Source organism: Anolis carolinensis, unplaced genomic scaffold (assembly GCF_035594765.1).
Source record: "Anolis carolinensis isolate JA03-04 unplaced genomic scaffold, rAnoCar3.1.pri scaffold_12, whole genome shotgun sequence".
Lineage (NCBI taxonomy): Eukaryota > Metazoa > Chordata > Lepidosauria > Squamata > Dactyloidae > Anolis > Anolis carolinensis.
Window position 1 is genome coordinate 20983264 of NW_026943823.1, and position 21957 is coordinate 21005220.

General features: G+C 44.8%; 1 protein-coding gene across 1 annotated transcript; it reads right to left on the reverse strand.

Moving 5' to 3' along the window:
• Positions 1 to 1188: 1188 nt before the first annotated feature.
• On the reverse strand, positions 1189 to 18450 carry fgf16 (fibroblast growth factor 16). The gene is made up of 3 exons (XM_062964011.1): positions 17933 to 18450; positions 5701 to 5804; positions 1189 to 3742 (listed from the first exon to the last, which is right to left on the reverse strand). The coding sequence occupies exons 1-3, from the start codon at positions 18231 to 18233 to the stop codon at positions 3497 to 3499; spliced, it is 651 nt and encodes a 216-aa protein (XP_062820081.1). The 5' UTR covers positions 18234 to 18450; the 3' UTR covers positions 1189 to 3496.
• Positions 18451 to 21957: the final 3507 nt, after the last annotated feature.

The following is a 21957-nucleotide window of genomic DNA, read 5'->3' on the forward strand; positions in this document are numbered from 1 at the left end:
ATCCGGTGGCCAGAGTTGAGCACTGACTCCAAGATGCCGGAAATAAGATGGGAAAAACTGCCTCTACCTCTGTTTGTGTTGTCTGTCCTTGTTGATTGTATAATTGGCATTGAATGTTTGGTTTGTGTGTGTTCTCCGAGTCCCTTTTGGGGTGAGAAGGGCAGGGTATAAAGACTGTAAATAAATAGTTTGGGGAAAGCCCTGGTGCATCCGCCTGAACTACAACACTAGCACACTCCAGCAAACTGCAAATCCCAGGATCCCACAAAGAGGAGCCAAGACCTTCAGGATTTCCTCCACCGAACAATTCCTCCATGGACCATCAAGGTTTTTTTTTAATATTGTGTCATTATTATTATTATTATTATTACCATATTATGCACCTTTCTCAAAGGAGACAACAACAACAGTGACAATAATAATCAATTTGCACAATTTCCTGCTACTCTTAGTATTCATCCTGTTCGCGTCTCCTCTTGCAAATCCCATTTTCCAAGCTGTAAAAGAATAGCTATCACTATTATTTCCACCAAAAATAACTTTCCCAAAGGAAAAACCAACATGGAACTGGCTTGATGTCCATTTCTGATTCTGGAAAATAATGGTGATTTGTTTTCATTGTCAGACGCGACTTGAGCCCATACTGCAAGTCGCTTCTGGTGTGAGAGAATGGGCTGTCTACAGAGACGTTGCCCAGGGAACATTGCCCGGATGTGTTACCATCCTGCTGGGAGGCTTCTCTCATGTCCCCACAAGCTAGAGCTGACAGATGGGAGCTCACCGTGGATTCGAACCGGCAACCTTCAGGTCAGCAGTCCAGCCAGCACAAGAGTTTAACCCATTGCGCAATAGTTCTCATTGATCGATCCATTGACTGATGTATCTGTAAATCTATGTATATATTCAACAATGGGGATATTGGGAGTTGCAATGCAAAAAAAAAGGCGAGGGAGGTAGATAATTTCCCAAAATCAATGTCTAGGAAGTATCCTTATAACTCCATAATCTTAATATCAAGAGATTAGATGTTAATCTGCCTTTTTGTGTCGACCATTGAGCAGGTTTTCATCAGCTTAGAAACCTCCCAGAAAATATAGTTTCTTGTATTTTTTTACTCATGTCTTTCCTTCCCTTTCATATATTCCAAAGGGACACAGTTGGAACAAATCAGCAAACCGTCCCATCGTATAGATAGATAGATATAAAGACCATTTTATTGCTGGTTAAGCTCTCCAAACTTCATTCCCCACATACTCCCACCCGCTCCTCCCTTTCAGGAGGCGAACGTTAGGCCATAATCTTTCTCTTATTTCCTTTGTTTAAAAAATAAAATAATTATTATTTCTTTCCCTGAAATAAATAAATATATAAAATAAATACCCATATACACTTTATAAATAGAGTTTGTCCTCAGAGACAGGGCCACGTTTACATCGGGGGCGCTTGATCCCCTGTCGCAGCCTTTCCTTTGCGTTTAGTTTCCCAAAAGGTCGGAAAACCGCACAAAAGGGACACGCAAAAGCACATTCATCCTTCAGTTCCGAAGAAGTCCAGATGTCCCAATTCCGAAGAAATCCAGATATCCAATTCCATTTGAATCCACTGGTTGTTTGTCCTTAAAAAAAGTCTAGAAGTTGGAGGTGCCCATTTGGGTACATCGGGATGTCTCATCCAGCAAGAAGAAGTCCATTTGGATGCATCAGGAGATGTCGCCCAGCAAGTCGGTTTGGATAAATCCATCAGGATCACAATTTAAAATGGAATTGAATGTGTCAGGATTTTTAAAAGTCCATTTGGATGCATCAGAATATGTCACCCAGCAGGTCCGTTCGGATAAATCCATCAGAATCATGATTTAAAATGGACTTGAATATGTCAGGATTTTAGAAGAAGTCTATTTGGATGCATCAGGAGATGTCGCCCAGCAAGTCGGTTTGAATAAATCCATCAGGATTACGGTTTAAAATGGAATTGAATGTGTCAAGATTTTTAAAAGTCCATTTGGATGCATCAGGATATGTCGCCCAGCAGGTCCGTTTGGATAAATCCATCAGAATTACAATTTAAAATGGACTTGACTACGTCAGGATTTTTAGAAGAAGTCCATTTGGACACATCAGAATGTTTCATCCAACAAGAAGTAGTCCATTTGGATGCATCACGATATGTCACCCAGCAGGTCCGTTTGGATAAATCCATCAGAATCATGATTTAAAATGGACTTGAATGTGTCAGGATTTTTAAAAGTCCATTTAGATGCATCAGAATATGTCGCCCAGCAGGTCCGTTCGGATAAATCCATCAGAATCATGATTTAAAATGGACTTGAATATCTCAGGATTTTTAGAAGAAGTCCATTTGGATGCATCAGGATATCTCACCCAGCAGGTCCGTTCGGATAAATCCATCAGAATCACGATTTAAAATGAACCTGAAGACATCAGGATTTTTAGAAGACGTCCAATTGGATACATCAGGATGTTTCATCCAACAAGAAGTAGTCCATTTAGATGCATCAGGATATGTCGCCCAGCAGGTCCGTTTTGATAAATCCATCAGGATCACGATTTAAAAAGGACTTGACTACATCAGGATTTTTAGAAGAAGTCTATTTGGATGCATCAGGATATGTCGCCCAGCAGGTCCGTTCGGATAAATCCATCAGAATCACGATTTAAAATGGACTTGAATGCATCAGGATTTTTAAGAGAGGTCCAATTGGAGTCATCAGGATATTTCATCCAACAAGAAGTAGTCCATTTGGATGCATCAGGATATGTCACCCAGCAGGTCCATTTGGATAAATCCATTAGAATCACAATTTAAAATGGACTTGAATATGTCAGGATTTTTAGAAGAAGTCCATTTGGATGCATCAGGATGTTTCATCCAGCAAGAAGTTTTCTGTTTTGATAAATTCATCAGGATCACGATTCAAAATGAACTTGGATACATCAGGATTTTTAGAAGAAGTCCATTCGGACACATCAGGATGTTTCATCCAGTAAGAAGAACTCCACTTGGATACATCCAAAGAGCAAACCCAATCCATCCAAAGTCTTTCCCTCAAAATATGCCAATGTTTCCACCTTTTGTCTCAATTGTATGTCTGGCGATTGATGCTAGTGGTAATAGTCATTTCGGAACACAATAAGGGCTTGTTTGGTCCTTTTCCTCACTCACTGGATAAAGAAGCCTAGTATCCATCTCCACCCCAAAGAAGGAACTTGGATTTGCTTATTTTTCCTTTCAGGTTCTGCATCCATTTCCGCTCCAAAAAAAAAGTATCTTTGAGCATTTCTTTTCCTTCCAAGACCCGCATCCATCTCCAGCCGCAAAGAAGTCACTCTGATGTGAACAAAGTTGCCTTCAAGACGGAGAAAGTCATGGCAGGTCCTTCTCCGTTTGGCAAGGAGCCTCGAAAGCTTCCTTCTGTTTCCCTATATATATAGATATGTATACACACACACAAGAAACCCAAACTGCAGAGGCTGGATCACCTATAGTGGTAAAGGTCCCTATACATGGCGGGCATCTTACTGGGGTCTACTGGTCGGGGCAAGAAGTGGGTGAACTTCTGGTGCCGCTTAGTCCTGTATCCTTCTCGGGGGGATCCGTCCCGGTTCAAGGCCACGTAATATTGCCGCTCGGAGTCCGAATGTTTGTACAGCGTCGAGGCGTAAGTGTTGTACCAATTCTCCTCGAACTGCTCCCGGAAGACGCACTCCCTGGTCAGCTTCTTCTGCAAAAGGAGGACGAGGAGAAAAAATACATCAGACATTGCCCATCGTTCCCATTTACATCCCTTTATAAGGTTGCCATCTCCAATGCTACACCCACACCGCAGAATGAATGCTGTCTGGCCCCACTTTTGCTCATGTAGCAAAAGCACAATCAAAGCATCCCCGACAGATGGCCATCTCGCCTCTGAATAATAATAATAATGCCAACTGCAAAAGGCCACCCTACTGGGATCTGAGCGCATCATCCGAAAATACATCACACAGTCCTAGACACTTGGGAAGTGTTCGACTTGTGATTTTGTGATACGAAATCCAGCATGTCTAGTTTGCTGTGTCAGACTAATAATAATAATGATAATAATAAAAGTAATAATAATAATTTATTAATAATAAATAAGCCGTTATCAGGACCTCAAGATTGAACTTCAAAGACTCTGGCAGAAACCAGTGCAGGTGGTCCCGGTGGTGATGGGCACACTGGGTGCCGTGCCAAAAGATCTCAGCCGGCATTTGGAAACAATAGACATTGACAAAATCATGATCTGCCAACTGCAAAAGGCCACCCTACTAGGATCTGCACACATCATCCGAAAATACATCACACAGTCCTAGACACTTGGGAAGTGTTCGACCTGTGATTTTGTGATACGAAATCCAGCATATCTAGTTTGCTGTGTCAGACTAAAAATAATAATAGTAATAATTATAATAATGATGATGATGATAATAACAGCAACCCTACTGGGATCTGTGCGCATCATCCGAAAATACATCACACAGTCCTAGACACTTGGGAAGTATTCGACTTGTGAATTTGTGATACGATATCCAGCATATCTAGTTTGCTGTGTCAGACTATGTAATAATAATAATAATAATAATAATAATAATAATAATAATAATAATAATAATAATAATGGTAAAGGTTTCCCCTGACGTGAAGTCCAGTCGTGTCTGACTCTGGGGGTTGGTGCTCATCTCTATTTCTAAGCCGAAGAGCCGGCGTTGTCCTTAGACACCTCCAAGGTCATGTGGCCATTGGCATGACTGCATGGAGCGCCGTTACCTTCCTGCTGGAGCGGTACCTATTGATCTACTCACATTGGCATGTTTTTGAACTGCTAGGTTGGCAGGAGCTGGAGCTAACAGCGGGCGCTCCCAGGATTTGAACCTGGGAACTTTCGGTCTGCAAGTTCAGCAGCTCAGCGCTTTAACACACTTTGTCACCAGGGCATAATAATAATAATAATAATAATAATAATAGATCGGCACACTGGGTGCCGTGCCAAAAGATTATTTGGAAATAATAGACATTGACAAAATCACGATCTGCCAACTGCAAAAGGCCACCCTGCTGGGATCTGCGCGCATCATCTGAAAATACATCACACAGTCCTAGACACTTGGGAAGAGTTCGACTTGTAATTTTGTGATACGAAATCCAGCATATCTATCTTGTTTGCTGTGTCATAATAAAATAATAATATATTATATAATACTAATAATATTATAATAATGTATATACTCGAGTATAAGCCTAGTTTTTCAGCCCTTTTTTAAAGACTGAAAAAGCCCCCCCCCCCCCCGGCTTATACTCGGGTGAGGGTCCTGGTTGGCTTATATTTGAGTCAGCTTATACTCGAGTATATACAGTAATAGTAATAATAATAATAAAATATTTTCCTAGTTTGCAAGTATTGGGATCTAAGCGGCAGTGTTTGGTGGGGAAGGAGTTGCCAAGCTCATTCATCGCTATGATAAGGGCCTAGATTTGAATGGCGACTATGTTGAGGAGTGGTATTTGGGTCTGGCTTTCAACTGCATATGGTAAATGTTTTCTTCTATATTTTGTTCATTTTTAATTCCAAAATGTAATCTACTTTCTGGATAGCCCTCGTACAACCCAGGTGAGTGTATTCCATGCCAAGGGTTGGATCTCTTCCAAGGTTGCGCTTACCGATCCGTAGAGCTCCCCTCGGTCGTTCATGCCCAGGTAGAGCCCGGAGTCCACTCCTCGGATGCTGACCAGTCCCACGGCCAAACTAATGAACTCCAAAATCCCTTCAAAGAGACATAAACGGAGAGAAAGAGAAAGTTACGTCACAGTGAGCAACATCTCGCCCAAACTGCATAGACTTCTGGTAAGATGATCAAATAATATCTAACAGATTTGGCTCTTGCCGTTCCATGGCTGGGCCTTGGGGAGAGTCACACTCTCTCAGCCTCTCAGCCAGAAGAAACCCAGCCATGAGAACCCTGTGAAAGCTAGATTGGTTGCAAAGATGGATTAGAAAAGAGTATCTAATGTATCTAATGATGGCTATCTAATGATTAGACGGTATCTATGATGGCTGAATTCCTCCTTTAACTTATCTATTAATTACATTGCAAGGTGTCAGGGCCTGCTCTTAATAATTTGAAGTGTTTCACGTGATTTTAACTGACTTGTATATTTAATTCTTCTATTTTAATATTGGTATGTTCTGGGTTTTGAATTGCATTGTGAACTGGTCAACTGGTGAAAGCAATTAATAATAATAATGATGATGATGATGATGATGCAGACTGTGCAAGGAAACCGATGAAACCATGGATCATATCCTCAGCTGCTGTAAGAAAATCGCACAGACAGACTACAAACAGAGGCACAACTATGTGGCCCAAATGATTCATTGGAACTTATGCCTCACGTACCACCTCCCAGCAGCAAAGAACTGGTGGGATCACAAACCTGCAAAAGTATTGGAGAATGAGCAAGCAAAGATACTGTGGGACTTCCGAATCCAGACTGACAAAGTTCTGGAACACAACACACCAGACATCACAGTTGTGGAGAAGAAAAAGGTTTGGACCATTGATGTTGCCATCCCAGGTGACAGTCACATTGACGAAAAACAACAGGAAAAACTCAGCCGCTATCAGGACCTCAAGATTGAACTTCAAAGACTCTGGCAGAAACCAGTGCAGGTGGTCCCAGTGGTGATGGGCACACTGGGTGCCGTGCCAAATGATCTCAGCCGGCATTTGGAAACAATAGACATTGACAAAATCATGATCTGCCAACTGCAAAAGGCCACCCTGCTGGGATCTGCACGCATCATCCGAAAATACATCACACAGTCCTAGACACTTGGGAAGTGTTCGACTTGTGATTTTGTGATACGAAACCCAGCATATCTATCATGTTTGCTGTGTCATACAATAAATAATAATAATAATAATAATAATAATAATAATAATAATAATAATGTCAACATTTTCTTTGCAGGCCATTGGCCCTGCTCTTGGAGAAAGGTGGCAAATGATGATGATGATGATAATAATAATGATAATGTCAAGAAATATAAGTGGAGATAATAACGATGATGATGATGATGATAATAATAATGTCAACTTTTTAAAGAGCAGGCCATTGGCCCTGCTCATTGAGAAAGGCAGCAAATGGGGAGATGATGATGATGACGATAATAATAATAATGTCAAGAGATAAAAGTGGAGATAATAATAATAATGATAATGATAACAATGTCAACTTTTTCTTTGCAGGCCATTGGCCTTGCTCTTGGATAAAGGCGGCAAATGATGATGACGATGATAATAAAAATAATAATGATAATGTCAAGAAATATAAGTGGAGATAATAATAATAATAACAACAACAATAATATCAAGTTTTTTTTGCAGGCCATTGGCATTGCTCTTGGAGAAAGGTGGCAGATGATGATGATGATGATGATGATAATGTCAAGAAATATAAGTGGAGATAATAATAATAATAACAACAACAATGATAATAATAATAATGTAAGCTTTTTCTTTGCAGGCCATTGGCCCTGCTCTTGGAGAAAGGCGGCAAATGATGACGACGATGATGATAATAAAAATAATAATGATAATGTCAAGAAATATAAGTGGAGATAATAATAATAATAACAACAACAATAATGTCAACTTTTTTTGCAGGCCATTGGCATTGCTCTTGGAGAAAGGTGGCAGATGATGATGATGATGATGATGATGATGATGATGATGATGATAATGTCAAGAAATATAAGTGGAGATAATAATAATAATAACAACAACAATGATAATAATAATAATGTAAGCTTTTTCTTTGCAGGCCATTGGCCCTGCTCTTGGAAAAAGGCGGCAAATGATGATGACGATGATGATAATAAAAATAATAATGATAATGTCAAGAAATATAAGTGGAGATAATAATAATAATAACAACAATAATGATAATAATAATAATGTAAGCTTTTTCTTTGCAGGCCATTGGCCCTGCTCTTGGAGAAAGGCGGCAAATGATGATGATGATGATCATGATGATGTCAAGAGATAGAAGTGGAGATAATAATAATAATGATGATGATGATGATGATGAAAACTTTTTCTTTGCAGGCCCTTGGCCCTGCTCTTGGAGAAAGGCGGCAAATGGGGAAACTTAAACGAATGTCTCTTGGCCAAGATGCAAAGCGGATTTTATCATCATCATCATCATGGGTTTCTCTCGTGAGCCTTTCAAACGGGAAAAGGCCTGGAGAGGCTTCCCCGGGGCAGACACCTGTTCCCAAGCAGTTGCCGGAGGGAGCGGAAAACCTGAGATTTGCCGATATCTGGACAAAATCCCCGCTTGTTCCCCTTTGGACAGGTGCGGCAGCTGGAGGGACCTCCAAACAATGGCCGGCAAGGAGATCCCCGTGACTGGCAGGCGGCCTGGCCCTTTCTTTCTTCTGCAGGCTTCCGACATTCCGGCGAACGAGCGGACGGACGGAGCCAACCTCCCTTTCTCTCTCTCTCTTTGCCGTGGAAGCAAAGGCTGGAAAAACAAATCACATTTGGCCGCAGAAAGGGAATTCTTGACCCAGGCCCAAGAACCACTCCCAGCTTTTGCGAGGACGGATTCAGGAGGCCGGATTTGCTTCCCTGTGCAACCGTTGCGTTTCGAGAGGCCTTTGGCTTTGGAAGGAAAGAGACGGCACTTTTGGGAAAGATCCGAAAAGGGATCTCCGAGGTGCTGAATCTTTCACCTCCGGGCCTTTGGATAACGCTGGGAAAACCCTTCTTGTCCGTATCCAAGGCTTTTCAGGTGGATAATTTCAGCGAAGTAGGTCCTGACTTTTCTCTGCAGCAATGGTCCTACACCAGAAGTGACTTGCAGTATGTTCTCAAGTCGGATGAGCTCCTGCTGTCAGTTCTAGCTTGCAGGGACATGAGAGAAGCCTCCCAGCAGGATGGTAACACATCCAGGCAATGTCCCCTGGCAAAGTCTCTGTTGACAGCCAATTCTCTCACACCTGAAGCAACTTGCAGTATGTTCTCAAGTTGGGTGAGCTCCTGCCTGTCAGCTCTAGCTTGCGGGGACATGAGAGATGTCTCCCAGCATGGTAACACATCCAGGCCTCCCCTGGGCAACGTCTCTGTAGACGGCCAATTCTCTCACACCTGAAGCGACTTGCATGTTGTGCTGACCACCAACCGCAACATTATTTATTTTTTTGCCACTTCATCCATCATTTTGCTCCAGTTATGAATCGTAATGTAAATATCTGATATGCCGAGTGTATTTTCATTCACTGCACCAAATTTGGCACAAATACCCAATACGCCCAAATTTGAATCCAGGTGAGGTTGGGAGAGGGATTGATTTTGCCATTTGGGAGTTGTAGTTGCTGGGATTTATAGTTAGCCTACAATCAAAGAGCATTCTGAACTCCACCAAGGATGGATGTGGACCAAACTTGGCACGAATACTCAATATGCCCAAATGTGAACACTGGTGGAGTTTGGGAAAAATAGACCTTGATATTTGGGAGTTGTAGTTGCTGGGATTTATAGTTCACCTGCAATCAAAGAGCATTCTGAACTCCACCAAAGATGGAGTTGAACCAAACTTGGCACACAGAACTCTCATGCTCAATAAAAAATACTGGAAGGGTTTGGTGATCTTGAGTTTGGGAGTTGTAGTTCACCTTACACACCTCACAACCTCTGAGGATGCCTGCCATAGATGTGGGCGAAACGTCAGAAGAGAATGCTTCTGGAACATGGCCACACAGCCCGAAAGACATACAACACCCCTGTGATCCCGGCCATGAAAGCCTTCGACAACAAATACTGGAAGGGTTTGGTGATCTTGAGTTTGGGAGTTGTAGTTCACCTCACATACCTCACAACCTCTGAGGATGCCTGACACAGATGTGGGCGAAACGTCAGGAGAGAATGCTTCTGGAACATGGCCACACAGCCCGAAAGACATACAACAACCCTGAAGGCCATGAAAGCCTTCGACAACAAATACTAGAAGGGTTTGGTGATCTTGAGTTTGGGAGTTGTAGTTCACCTCACATACCTCACAACCTCTGAGGATGCCTGCCATAGATGTGGGCGAAACGTCAGGAGAGAATGCTTCTGGAACACGGCCACACAGCCCAAAAGACATACAACACCCCTGTGATCCTGGCCATGAAAGCCTTCGACAACAAATACTGGAAGGGTTTGGTGATCTTGAGTTTGGGAGTTGTAGTTCACCTCACATACCTCACAACCTCTGAGGATGCCTGCCATAGATGTGGGAGAAACGTCAGAAGAGAATGCTTCTGGAACATGGCCACACAGCCCAAAAGACATACAACACCCCTGTGATCCCGGCCATGAAAGCCTTCGACAACAAATACTGGAAGGGTTTGGTGATCTTGAGTTTGGGAGTTGTAGTTCACCTCACGTACCTCACAACCTCTGAGGATGCCTGCCATAGATGTGGGCGAAACGTCAGGAGAGAATACTTCTGGAACATGGCCAGACAGTCCGAAAGACATACAACAACCCTGTGATCCCGGCTATGAAAGCCTTCGACAACAAATACTGGAAGGGTTTGGTGATCTTGAGTTTGGGAGTTGTAGTTCACCTCACATACCTCACAACCTCTGAGGATGCCTGCCATAGATGTGGGAGAAACGTCAGGAGAAAATGCTTCTGGAACATGGCCACACAGCCCGAAAGACATACAACAACCCTGTGATCCCGGCCATGAAAGCCTTCGACAACAAATACTGGAAGGGTTTGGTGATCTTGAGTTTGGGAGTTGTAGTTCACCTCACGTACCTCACAACCTCTGAGGATGCCTGCCATAGATGTGGGCGAAACGTCAGGAGAGAATACTTCTGGAACATGGCCAGACAGTCCGAAAGACATACAACAACCCTGTGATCCCGGCTATGAAAGCCTTCGACAACAAATACTGGAAGGGTTTGGTGATCTTGAGTTTGGGAGTTGTAGTTCACCTCACATACCTCACAACCTCTGAGGATGCCTGCCACAGATGTGGGCGAAACGTCAGGAGAGAATGCTTCTGGAACACGGCCACACAGCCCGAAAGACAGACAACAACCCTGTGATCCCGGCCATGAAAGCCTTCGACAACAAATACTGGAAGGGTTTGGTGATCTTGAGTTTGGGAGTTGTAGTTCACCTACATCCGGAGAGCACTGTAGACTCAAACAATGATGGATCTGGACCAAACTTGGCACGAATACTCAATGTGGCCAAATGTGAACACTGGTGGAGTTTCGGGAAAATAGAACTTGATATTTGGGAGTTGTAGTTTCTGGGATTTATAGTTCGCCTACAATCAAAGAGCATTCTGAACTCCACCAATGATGAAGCTGAACCAAACTTGGCACACAGAACTCCCATGCTCAATAAAAAATACTGGAAGGGTTTGGTGATCTTGATTTTTGGAGTTGTAGTTCACCTAAATCCAGAGAGCGCTGTGGACTCAAACAGTGATGGATCTGGACCAAACTTGGCACCAATACTCAATATGCCCAAATGTGAACACTGGTTGAGTTTGAGGGAAACAGACCTTGATATTTGTAGTTGCTGGGATTTATAGTTCACCTACAATCAAAGAGCATTCTGAACTCCACCAATGATGGAACTGAACCAAACTTGGCACGAATACTCAATATGGCCAAATGGGAACACTGGTTGAGTTTGAGGGAAACAGACCTTGATATTTGGGAGTTGTAGTTGCTGGGATTTATAGTTCGCCTACATCCAGAGAGCACTGTGGACTCAAACAATGATGGATCTGGACCAAACTTGGCACGAATACTCAATATGGCCAAATGTGAACACTGGTGGAGTTTGGGGAAAACGGACCTTGATATTTGGGAGTTGTAGTTGCTGGGATTTATAGTTCACCTACAATCAAAGAGCTCCTTGAACTCCACCAATGATGGAATTGGTCAAATTGGGATTTTGGTGTTTCCAAAAAGAGGATGACAGAAACTAGATGAAAACTAACTCAGGCATGGGCAAACTTCGGCCCTCCGGGTGTTTTGGACTACAACTCCCACAATTCCTAACAGCCTACCGGCTGTTAGGAATTGTGGGAGTTGTAGTCCAAAACACCCGGAGGGCTGAAGTTTGCCCATGCCTGCTCTAACTCTATCTTTCCAACAGTCCTACTTACTCAGAAGTAAACAGAATGGGCTCCTTTCTCCAGGAAGTGTGTTTAGGCCTGGAGCCTAACATAACAGAACGGGGCGCGAAACATAATGGGAGGCAAAGCCCTTTCGGATCTGACTCCGTGCCTGTCTGACCCACCGGCATCCTGTTTTCAAGTGCGGACGGAGAGACGAGGGACGAGGAAAGCGCCCTTCATCCCTGAGGTTTACCTGCGTAGGAGAAGGGTTCGTCCTGATGAAGAAGAAGCCAATGCAGACCTGAAAGCTTGCAGGGTTTGGGGCTTTGGGTTATCAGACTTTGGGCTCCGGTTAAATCAGAAATAATTGCATCTACACTGCAGAATGAATGCAGTTTGGCATCGCTGGGATCCTGGGAGATGCAGTCTGGAAGCCTCCCAAGCAGGATGGTAACACATCTGGGCAATGTCCCCCGGGCAACATCGCTGTAGACGGCCAATTTTCCTACACCAGAAGTGACTTGCAGTATATTCTCAAGTCGGATGAGCTCCTGCTGTCAGCTCTAGCTTGCAGGGACATGAGAGAAGCTTCCCAGCAGGATGGTAACACATCCAGGCAATGTCCCCCGGGCAACATCTCTGTAGACGGCCAATTTTCCTACACCAGAAGTGACTTGCAGTATATTCTCAAGTCGGATGAGCTCCTGCTGTCAGCTCTAGCTTGCAGGGACATGAGAGAAGCCTCCCAGCAGGATGGTAACACATCCAGGCAATGTCCCCTGGCAAAGTCTCTGTTGACAGCCGATTCTCTCACACCTGAAGCGACTTGCAGTATGTTCTCAAGTTGGGTGAGCTACCGCCTGGCAGCTCTAGCTTGCAGGGACATGAGAGAAGCCTCCCAGCAGGATGGTAACACATTCTGGGCAACGTCTTTGTAGACGGCCGATTCTCTCGCACTGGAAGCGACTTGCAGTATGTTCTCAAGTTGGGTGAGCTCCCGCCTGTCAGCTCTAGCTTGCAAGGACATGAGAGAAGCCTCCCAGCAGGATGGTAATACATCCGGGCAATGTCTCCTAGGCAATGTCTCTGTAGACAGCCAATTCTCAACACACAATTTTAAAAAACTGCAACTCCTGGCATCCCATTGCATTGAGCCATGGCGGTTCAAAGGCTGCCTTACTGCTCCGAACACATCCGTCCGCCATAAATTGGAAATCATAGAAGCATAGAATAATAGAGTTAGAAGAGACATGTGCCATCTAGTCCAACTCCTTGCCATGCAGGAAAAGCACAATCAAAGCCCTCCTGACAGATGGCCATTCAGCCTCTGTTTCAAAGCTTCCACCAGACTCTGAGGCAGAGAGTTCCACAGCTCAACAGCTCTGGTTACAGTCAGGTAGTTCGTCCTAATGTTCAGGTGGAATCTCGTAGGAATCTGAAAACCCGGATGTTCCTCCAAATTGTTGAAAATGATTAGTCCATAGGCCCAGTCCCTAGGCAATCCAGGTAGCACTCTGTCCTGCACTTCATCCACTTCCCCGGTCCTTTGATACCCTGTTGCACTATCCCTTGCCCAGCCCTTTATAATTGGCCACGTTCATTTTGTAATCCTGGCCATTGGTGCTCATCTCCATTTCTAAGCCAAAGAGCCGGCGTTGTCCATAGACACCTCCAAGGTCATGTGGCCACTGGCATGACTGCATGGAGCACCGTATCTATTGATCTACTCACATTTATATGTTTTCAAACTGCTAGGTTGGCAGAAGCTGGAGCTCACAGCGGGAGCTCACTCCACTCCCCAGATTCAGACCGCCGACTGTTTGGTCAACAAATTCAGCAGCTCAGCAGTTTATCCCACTACACCACCAAGGGCAGTATACAAATATATTATTATTATTATTATTATTATTATTATTATTATTATTATTTCCTCTCCTGCATTTGAACCCATTGCTCTGGGTTCCAGTCTCAAAACAAGCCTCTCCCTCTTCCTCATGACCTCCTTTCACATCTTTATACGTGTCTCCTCTCAGCCTTCTCTTCTGCAGTTAAATTGACCCAGTTCTTTAAGCCGCTCCTCATAGGGATTATTCATTGATCCTTTGAGTCTCCCTCTTCCTCTGGACTCCTTCTAGTTTAGAGTCAAGCTCTCTTTTGAACTGATTTGCTCAGAATTGGACAGAACCAGGTGATTCCAGGTGAAGAGGTCCGACCAAAGCAGAATACAAAGGCATCAGGACTTCTCTTGATCTGGACACTCGACTCCTTTGGATCCAGCCCCAAATCCCACTGGCTTTTTGAGCCAATGACTTATTTGGAAGCATATCACAGCTCCAGCAATGTCCTAACTCAAATGTTTCCAGGTGGGATTCTCATTTAAAGAGCGCAACGCCGTAATGGTCTTCCCAGCGGCTGGGCAAAGTGGGGAGAGGATTGCGGCCCTAAAGAGTATGATTGCCGTCAAAGCGAAAAGACGAACGGTGGAAAGAAGGCGGGAGAAGTGGAGAGATAAAGAGCCCAAGGCAGGAATTATTATTATTATTATTATTATTAATGCTGGGTGGCCATCTGTTTGGGGCTCTGAGGATGACCTGGGAAGGAATCCCATTGGAGCATTGCAGCACACCAAAATACTTAGGAGTTACTCTGGACTTACAAGAAGCTCCGACTTACAAGAAGCACTGCTTGACTATCAAGGAAAGAGTGGGCACTAGGAAAGCTGACTGGCGCAAGCTGGGAATCACAACCAGACACAGTGAAGACATCTGCCCTTGCACTTTGCTACTCTGCTCCTGGATACGTATGCCCAGTGTGGAATACATCTCACCACGTTAAAACAGTGGATGTGGCTCTTAATGAGACATGCCGCATTATCACAGGACGTCTATGCTCTACACCACTGGAGAAATTATACAGCCCGGAAAACATACAACAACCCCAGAAATTATACTGTTTCGCCGGTATTGCACCACCTGACATTCGCTGGGAAGTACCACCCAATAATGAAAGGACCATGGCAGTGACATCTCCGACTCATCCCCTGTTGGGATATCAACCAGCACTGCAACACCTTAAATCAAGAAATAGTTTCCTAAGATCTACAGAGATACTTGCAGGCACACCTCAGCAAGCAAGAGTCCAAACGTGGCAGGCTAAGACCCAGCAGTGACATCTCCGACTCCTGCCCTGTTGGGATATCAACCAGCACTGCAACACCTTAAATCAAGAAATAGTTTCCTAAGATCTACAGAGATACTTGCAGGCACACCTCAGCAAGCAAGAGTCCAAAAGTGGCAGGCTAAGACCCAGCAGTGACATCTCCGACTCATCCCCTGTTGGGATATCAACCAGCACTGCAACACCTTAAATCAAGAAATAGTTTCCTAAGATCTACAGAGATACTTGCAGGCACACCTCAGCAAGCAAGAGTCCAAAAGTGGCAGGCTAAGACCCAGCAGTGACATCTCCGACTCATCCCCTGTTGGGATATCAACCAGCACTGCAACACCTTAAATCAAGAAATAGTTTCCTAAGATCTACAGAGATACTTGCAGGCACACCTCAGCAAGTAAGAGTCCAAAAGTGGCAGGCTAAGACCCAGCAGTGACATCTCCGACTCCTGCCCTGTTGGGATATCAACCAGCACTGCAACACCTTAAATCAAGAAATAGTTTCCTAAGATCTACAGAGATACTTGCAGGCACACCTCAGCAAGTAAGAGTCCAAAAGTGGCAGGCTAAGACCCAGCAGTGACATCTCCGACTCATGCCCTGTTGGGATATCAACCAGCACTGCAACACCTTAAATCAAGAAATAGCTTTCTAAGATCTACAGAGATACTTGCAGGCACATCTCAGCAAGCAAGAGTCCAAAAGTGGCAGGCTAAGACCCAGCAGTGACATCTCCGACTCATGCCGGCGGGATAGAAAAAAATAAATACAGTAGAGTCTCACTTATCCAAGCCTCGCTTATCCAAGCCTCTAGATTATCCAAGCCATTTTTGTAGTCAATGTTTGCAATATATCGTGATATTTTGGTGCTAAGTTCATAAATACAGTAATTGCATAATTGCATACAGTTCATAAATTACAGTAAAAAGTACTCCTCTGTCCCTCTCACTCCGGGTTTTATCTCTGTGTTCACGCGGCCTGCCCTTGCTTTATTGTTTTTTGATTTCTTGATGTTCTGTTTATTATTATTTATTGTATTTTAAATGGTGCTATGATATGTTGTTTTTATATTTTATTATGTTGTATTGCTCTGGGCATGGCCCCATGTTAGCCGCCCCGAGTCCCCATTGCGGAGATGGTGGCGGGGTATAAATAAAGTTTTATTATTATTATTATTATTATTATTATTATTAATTGCAACATAACATTACTGCGTATTGAACTACTTTTTTCTGCATAATTTGTAAAATCATAACCTTATTTGATGTTTAATAGGCTTTTCCTTAATCCCTCCTTATTATCCAAGCTTCTGCCGGCCCGTTTAGCTTGGATAAGTGAGACTCTACTGCAGGGGTCCCCAAACTAAGGCCCGGGGGCCGGATGCGGCCCTCCAAGGTCATTTACCTGGCCCCCGCCCTCAGTTTTATAATATATTTTTATATCATTTTTAATAATATAATATATTGTATATACATATAATATTGATAATATTATAATGTTATACAATATAATAATAATAATACCATATTATAATACAGTATAGTATCATTAAATATAGTAATATATAATGCTAATATTGTGCTATGCTAATAATATAATGCATTGTAAGTACATACAGCTGCTCTGAGTCCCCTTCAGGGTGAGAAGGGTGGGATATAAATGCAATAAATAAATGTAGTAAATGAATGAATAAATAAATAATTTTAGACTTAGGCTTGTCCAAAGTCTGAAATGACTTGAAGGCACACAACAACAACAACAACAACAACAATCCTAATTAAAGTGATTAACTACACACATTCACACTGACCTCTCTCACCCTAGACTTTCCACAGATATATATTAACCTCTTTGCTTAGTTTTCTCCATACCTCACAACCTCTGAGGATGCCTGCCATAGATGTGGGCGAAACGTCAGGAGAGAATGCTTCTGGAACATGGCCACACAGCCCGAAAGACATACAACAACCCAATCCTAATTAACTTGACTATCTCTTTGGCCAGAAGCAGGCCCACACTTCCCATTGAAATCCTGATAGGTTTATGCTGGTTACAATTGTTTTCATTTTTAATTATTGTATTGTTCTTTCATTGTTGTTTTGCACTACAAATAAGACATGTGCAGTGTGCATAGGAATTTGAACGGTTTTTTTTTCCCCAAATGATAATTCGGCCCCTCCACAGTCTGAAGGATTGTGGACCGGCCCTCTGCTTTAAAAGTTTGAGGACCCCTGCTCTACTGTAATAATCAAATAAAAATAAATGCGAGTGTGGAGAAGAGCAAACCACAGACCACGGACTGCAATGCAGCCTGAGCCCTGCCACATGCACAATGGAGGACCTTCTTATAGCCACGCCAGAGGCACTCCAAGGGGCCAGATTCTGCTCATTTAATATCAGGCCAAGTTTTTAACTTTGTGTTTTGAAATGCATGGCAACTGTACCCTCGCTTTGCTTCTGACACCATCAATAAATCTATCCAAACTTCTCCAAACTTGTGCTTTCCCTGCCTGGTAGATAAAGGGGGTGGGACTGGATGGCCCTTAGGGTTCCCTTCCCACCCACCCGCTGTTCTCTCTCTCTCTCACCGAAGCGCCCGTGGTCCTGACGTGTTCCGTGGACGGTGCCGTTGGGGAAGAGCTCCAGGTGGAAGCCGGTGCGGCAGTAGAGCTGCCTCCGTCGGAGGATGCCCTTGAGGTGGGCGAAGTCGGTGGGCGAGCCCCGCTGCAGACGCCCCTCGATCTGCCCCAGGCGCTCGCTCAGCAGCAGCGCCGGAGCCTCGCCCGCCAACGAGGCCGAGAAGCCCGGCAGAGGGTCCCAGTCCGGCGAGGACGACGACGAGGACGAGGCGCCCGCCAAGGGCCCCCCGGGGAGACCCACCTCCGCCATGGGGCAGCGAGCCCGGCCTGGAAGAGCCCCGAGCACGGCTTAGGCGCCTTCGGCTTCTCCTCCTCCTCCTCCTCGGGCCCTCCGTGGCCTTCCTCGCCTTCGCCTTTTGCGCCTCCGGCCGCCTTTCATCGCCGCTGGCTCTCGCTCTGCAGCCCGACGCGGCCGAGGCCACTTTATATAGTTCTGCAGGCGCAGCTCGGGAGCCAGGGATATTTAAATCCACGAGGCCCCTCCTCGCCCATCATCCTCCCAACCCCCGCCCCGCCCAGGGACATCATCCGCCTCCAAACACCTCTCCAGAACCAATCCAAAAAATTCAAAGCCCGCCAAACTTCTCCAAAGTCTCCAAACCTATCCAAAACTTCTCCAGACTTCTCCCAGATCTCTGCAAACTGTTCCGAAACCTTTCCAAACTGCTCCAAAGTCTCCAAACCTATCCAAAACTTCTCCAGACTTCTCCCAGATCTCTGCAAACTGTTCTGAAATCTTTCCAAGCTTCTCCAAAGTTTCCAAACCTATCCAAAACTTCTCCCAAACCTCTCCAAACTTCTCCCAAATATCTGAAAACTGTTCTGAAATCTTTCCAAGCTTCTCCAAAGTCTCCAAACCTATCCAAAACTTCTCCCAAACCTCTCCAAACTTCTCCCAAATATCTGAAAACTGTTCTGAAATCTTTCCAAGCTTCTCCAAAGTCTCCAAACCTATCCAAAACTTCTCCAAAACCTCTCCAAACTCCTCCCAAATCTCTGCAAACTGTTCCGAAACCTTTCCAAACTGCTCCAAAGTCTCCAAACCTATCCAAAACTTCTCCAGACTTCTCCCAGATCTCTGCAAACTGTTCTGAAACCTTTCCAAACTTCTCCAAAACTCCTGCAAACCTTTCCAAACCGTTCCAAAAATATCTCCAAAACCCTATAAAACCTCCCCAAACACCTCTCCAAACATCTCTACCAAACCTTCTCCAAACCTCTCCAAACACCTCCCCAAATATCTCCAGACACCTGTCCAAACCTTTCCAAATCCTCTCCAAATCAAATCTCTCCAAACCCTCTACAAACTTCTCCAAAATTCTCCAAACACCTCTCCAAACTTTTCCAAACTCTTCAACTCAAATCTCTCCAAAAGTGTTCACAACACCTCTCCATACCATCTCTCAAACACCTATCCAAACTTCTCCAAAACTCTCCAAACTTCTCCAAAACATATTTCCAAATCTCTCCAAACCTCTCCAAACTTGTCCAAACCTTTCCAAAACCTCTTCAACCCTTTCCAAACCTCTCCAAACTTGTCCAAACCTTTCCAAAACCTCTTCAACCCTTTCCAAACCTCTCCAAACTTGTCCAGACTTCTCTAAACCTTTCCAAAACCTCTTCAGCCCTCTCTAAACCCCTCCTACATCTCTCCAAATCTCTCCAAACCTCCCCAAACCTTTCCAAAACCTCTTCAACCCTCTCCAAACACCTCTCCAAACCTCTCCAGACTTGTCCAAACGTGTCCAAACCTTTTCCAAAACCTCTTCAAACCACTCCAAACACCTCTCTAAACCTCTCCAAATCTCTCGAAACCTCTACAAACTTGCTCAAACCTCCCCAACGATACTCTCCACTTTTACAGTAGAGTCTCACTAATCCAAGCTAAACGGGCCGGCAGAAGCTTGGATAAGCGAATATCTTGGATTATAAGGACTGATCAAGGAAAAGCCTATTAAACATCAAATTAGGTTATGAATTTACAAATTAAGCACCAAAACTTCATGTTATACAACAAATTTGACAGAAAAAGTAGTTCAATACACAGTAATGTTATGTTGTAATTACTGTATTTATGAATTTAGCACCAAAATATCACGATATATTGGAAACATTGACTACAAAAATGGCTTGGATTATCCAGAGGCTTGGATAAGCGAGGCTTGGATTAGTGAGACTCTACTGTACATGGAGAATTCTGCCTCCCCATCACCCTCACACATGGAAACTTAAGAGCTGGCGATACATTCGTTTTACATTCATCGCAAGGTCAGTATTACTTTTTTGTTTTCAATCAGGAGAAACAACCCTGTGATCCTGGCCATGAAAGCCTTCGACAACACAGAAACAGCATTATCTGAAAGTCAAGAGATCCCTTGCCCTGCCCAAAGCCCCTTGCATTAAAGGAGACTGGCACCAGGTTAAAACCATTACTTTCCATGGGATCCTATGGTTCTGCATCAAACCCCATTACTTAGGCGATCCCTCGTAGCTCGAGGACGATTGTCTTCCATCCTTGGTATCTTGGGTGTGGGTTCTTAGGTGGCTGAAGAGACTGATTCTTGACCCGCATATTCTCCCGTAGTGAGGATATCGGTTTCCAGGTGGAAGGCGGTCCCGGTCGGGGTTGGCTTGACGCTCCTTCCTCTTGGCACGTTTCACCCTTAGGCCATCTGTTCATGCCTCTTCGAACTCCGCAGCACTGCTGGTCGCAGCTGACCTCCAGTTAGAGCGCTCAAGGGCCAGGGCTTCCCAGTTCTCAGTGTCTATGCCTCAAAGTGTCTATGCTTTGAGCCCATCTTTCAATCTTTTTTCCTGCCCACCAACATTCCGTTTCCCATTCTTGAGTTTGGACTAGAGTAACTGCTTTGGGAGACTGTGATCTTTGGGCATTCGGACAACGTGCCCAGTCCTGCGGAGTTGATGGCGTAGGAGCATTGCTTCGATGCTGGTGGTCTTTGCTTCTTCCAGCATGCTGACATTTGTTCGCCTGTCTTCCCAAGAGATTTGCCGGATTTTACTGAGGCAACGCTTAAGGAAACGCTCCAGGAGTTTGGTGTGACGTCTGTAGACGGTCCACGTTTCGCAGGCGTAGAGCAGGGTTGGGAGGGGAATGGCTTTGTAAACAAGCACCTTGGTCTCTCTACGGATGTCCGGTCATCAAACCCTCTCTGCTTCATTCGGAAAAATGCTGCACTCGCAGAGCTCAGGCGGTGTTGTATTTCAGTGTCGATGTTGACTTTTGTGGAGAGGGGGCTGCCAAGGGAGCGGAAATGGTCAACGTTTTCTAATGTGACACCGTTAAGCTGTATTCCTGGCTTTGCAGAGGGATGGTATCCTTCTGGGGAGGCTCTCCGGGATGGGACTCGGTGGCACTGTTTTGCAGTGGCTCCGGTCCTTCTTGGGGGGTCGTTCCCAGATGGTGAAGCTGGGGGACACCTGCTCGGACCCCTGGCCTTTGACCTGTGGGGTCCCGCAAGGGTCTATTTTATCCCCCATGCTTTTTAACATCTACATGAAACCGCTGGGAGAGGTCATCCGGAGTTTTGGAGGGCGTTGCCATCTCTACGCAGATGACACACAAATCCACTACTCCTTTCCATCTGAATCCAAGGAAGCCCCTCGGATGCTGAACCAGTGCCTGGCCGCTGTGGCGGACTGGATGAGGAGGAACAAGCTGAGGATCAATCCTGACAAGACAGAGGCCCTCCTGGTCAGTCGCGCGTCGGATCGGGGTATTGGGTGGCAACCTGTGCTGGACGGGGTTGCACTCCCCCTGAAATCACAGGTCCGCAGTTTGGGGGTCCTCCTGGATTCAGCGCTGACGCTTGAAGCGCAGGTGTCGGCGGTGGCCGGGAGGGCTTTTGCACAACTCAAACTTGTGCGCCAACTGCGACCATACCTCGTGAAGTCTGACTTGACCACGGTGGTCCATGCCTTAGTTACCTCTAGACTGGACTACTGTAATGCGCTCT

Bases quoted from the DNA above. Each gene is read 5' to 3' on its own strand.
- fgf16 (XM_062964011.1), bottom strand. From the start codon at position 18,233: ATGGCGGAGGTGGGTCTCCCCGGGGGGCCCTTGGCGGGCGCCTCGTCC. The intron at 5,805-17,932 runs GTGAGAGAGAGA...GTCTCTTTGAAG, and splicing joins TCAGGACCACGGGCGCTTCG to GGATTTTGGAGTTCATTAGT. The intron at 3,743-5,700 runs GTAAGCGCAACC...CTCCTTTTGCAG, and splicing joins GAGGGGAGCTCTACGGATCG to AAGAAGCTGACCAGGGAGTG.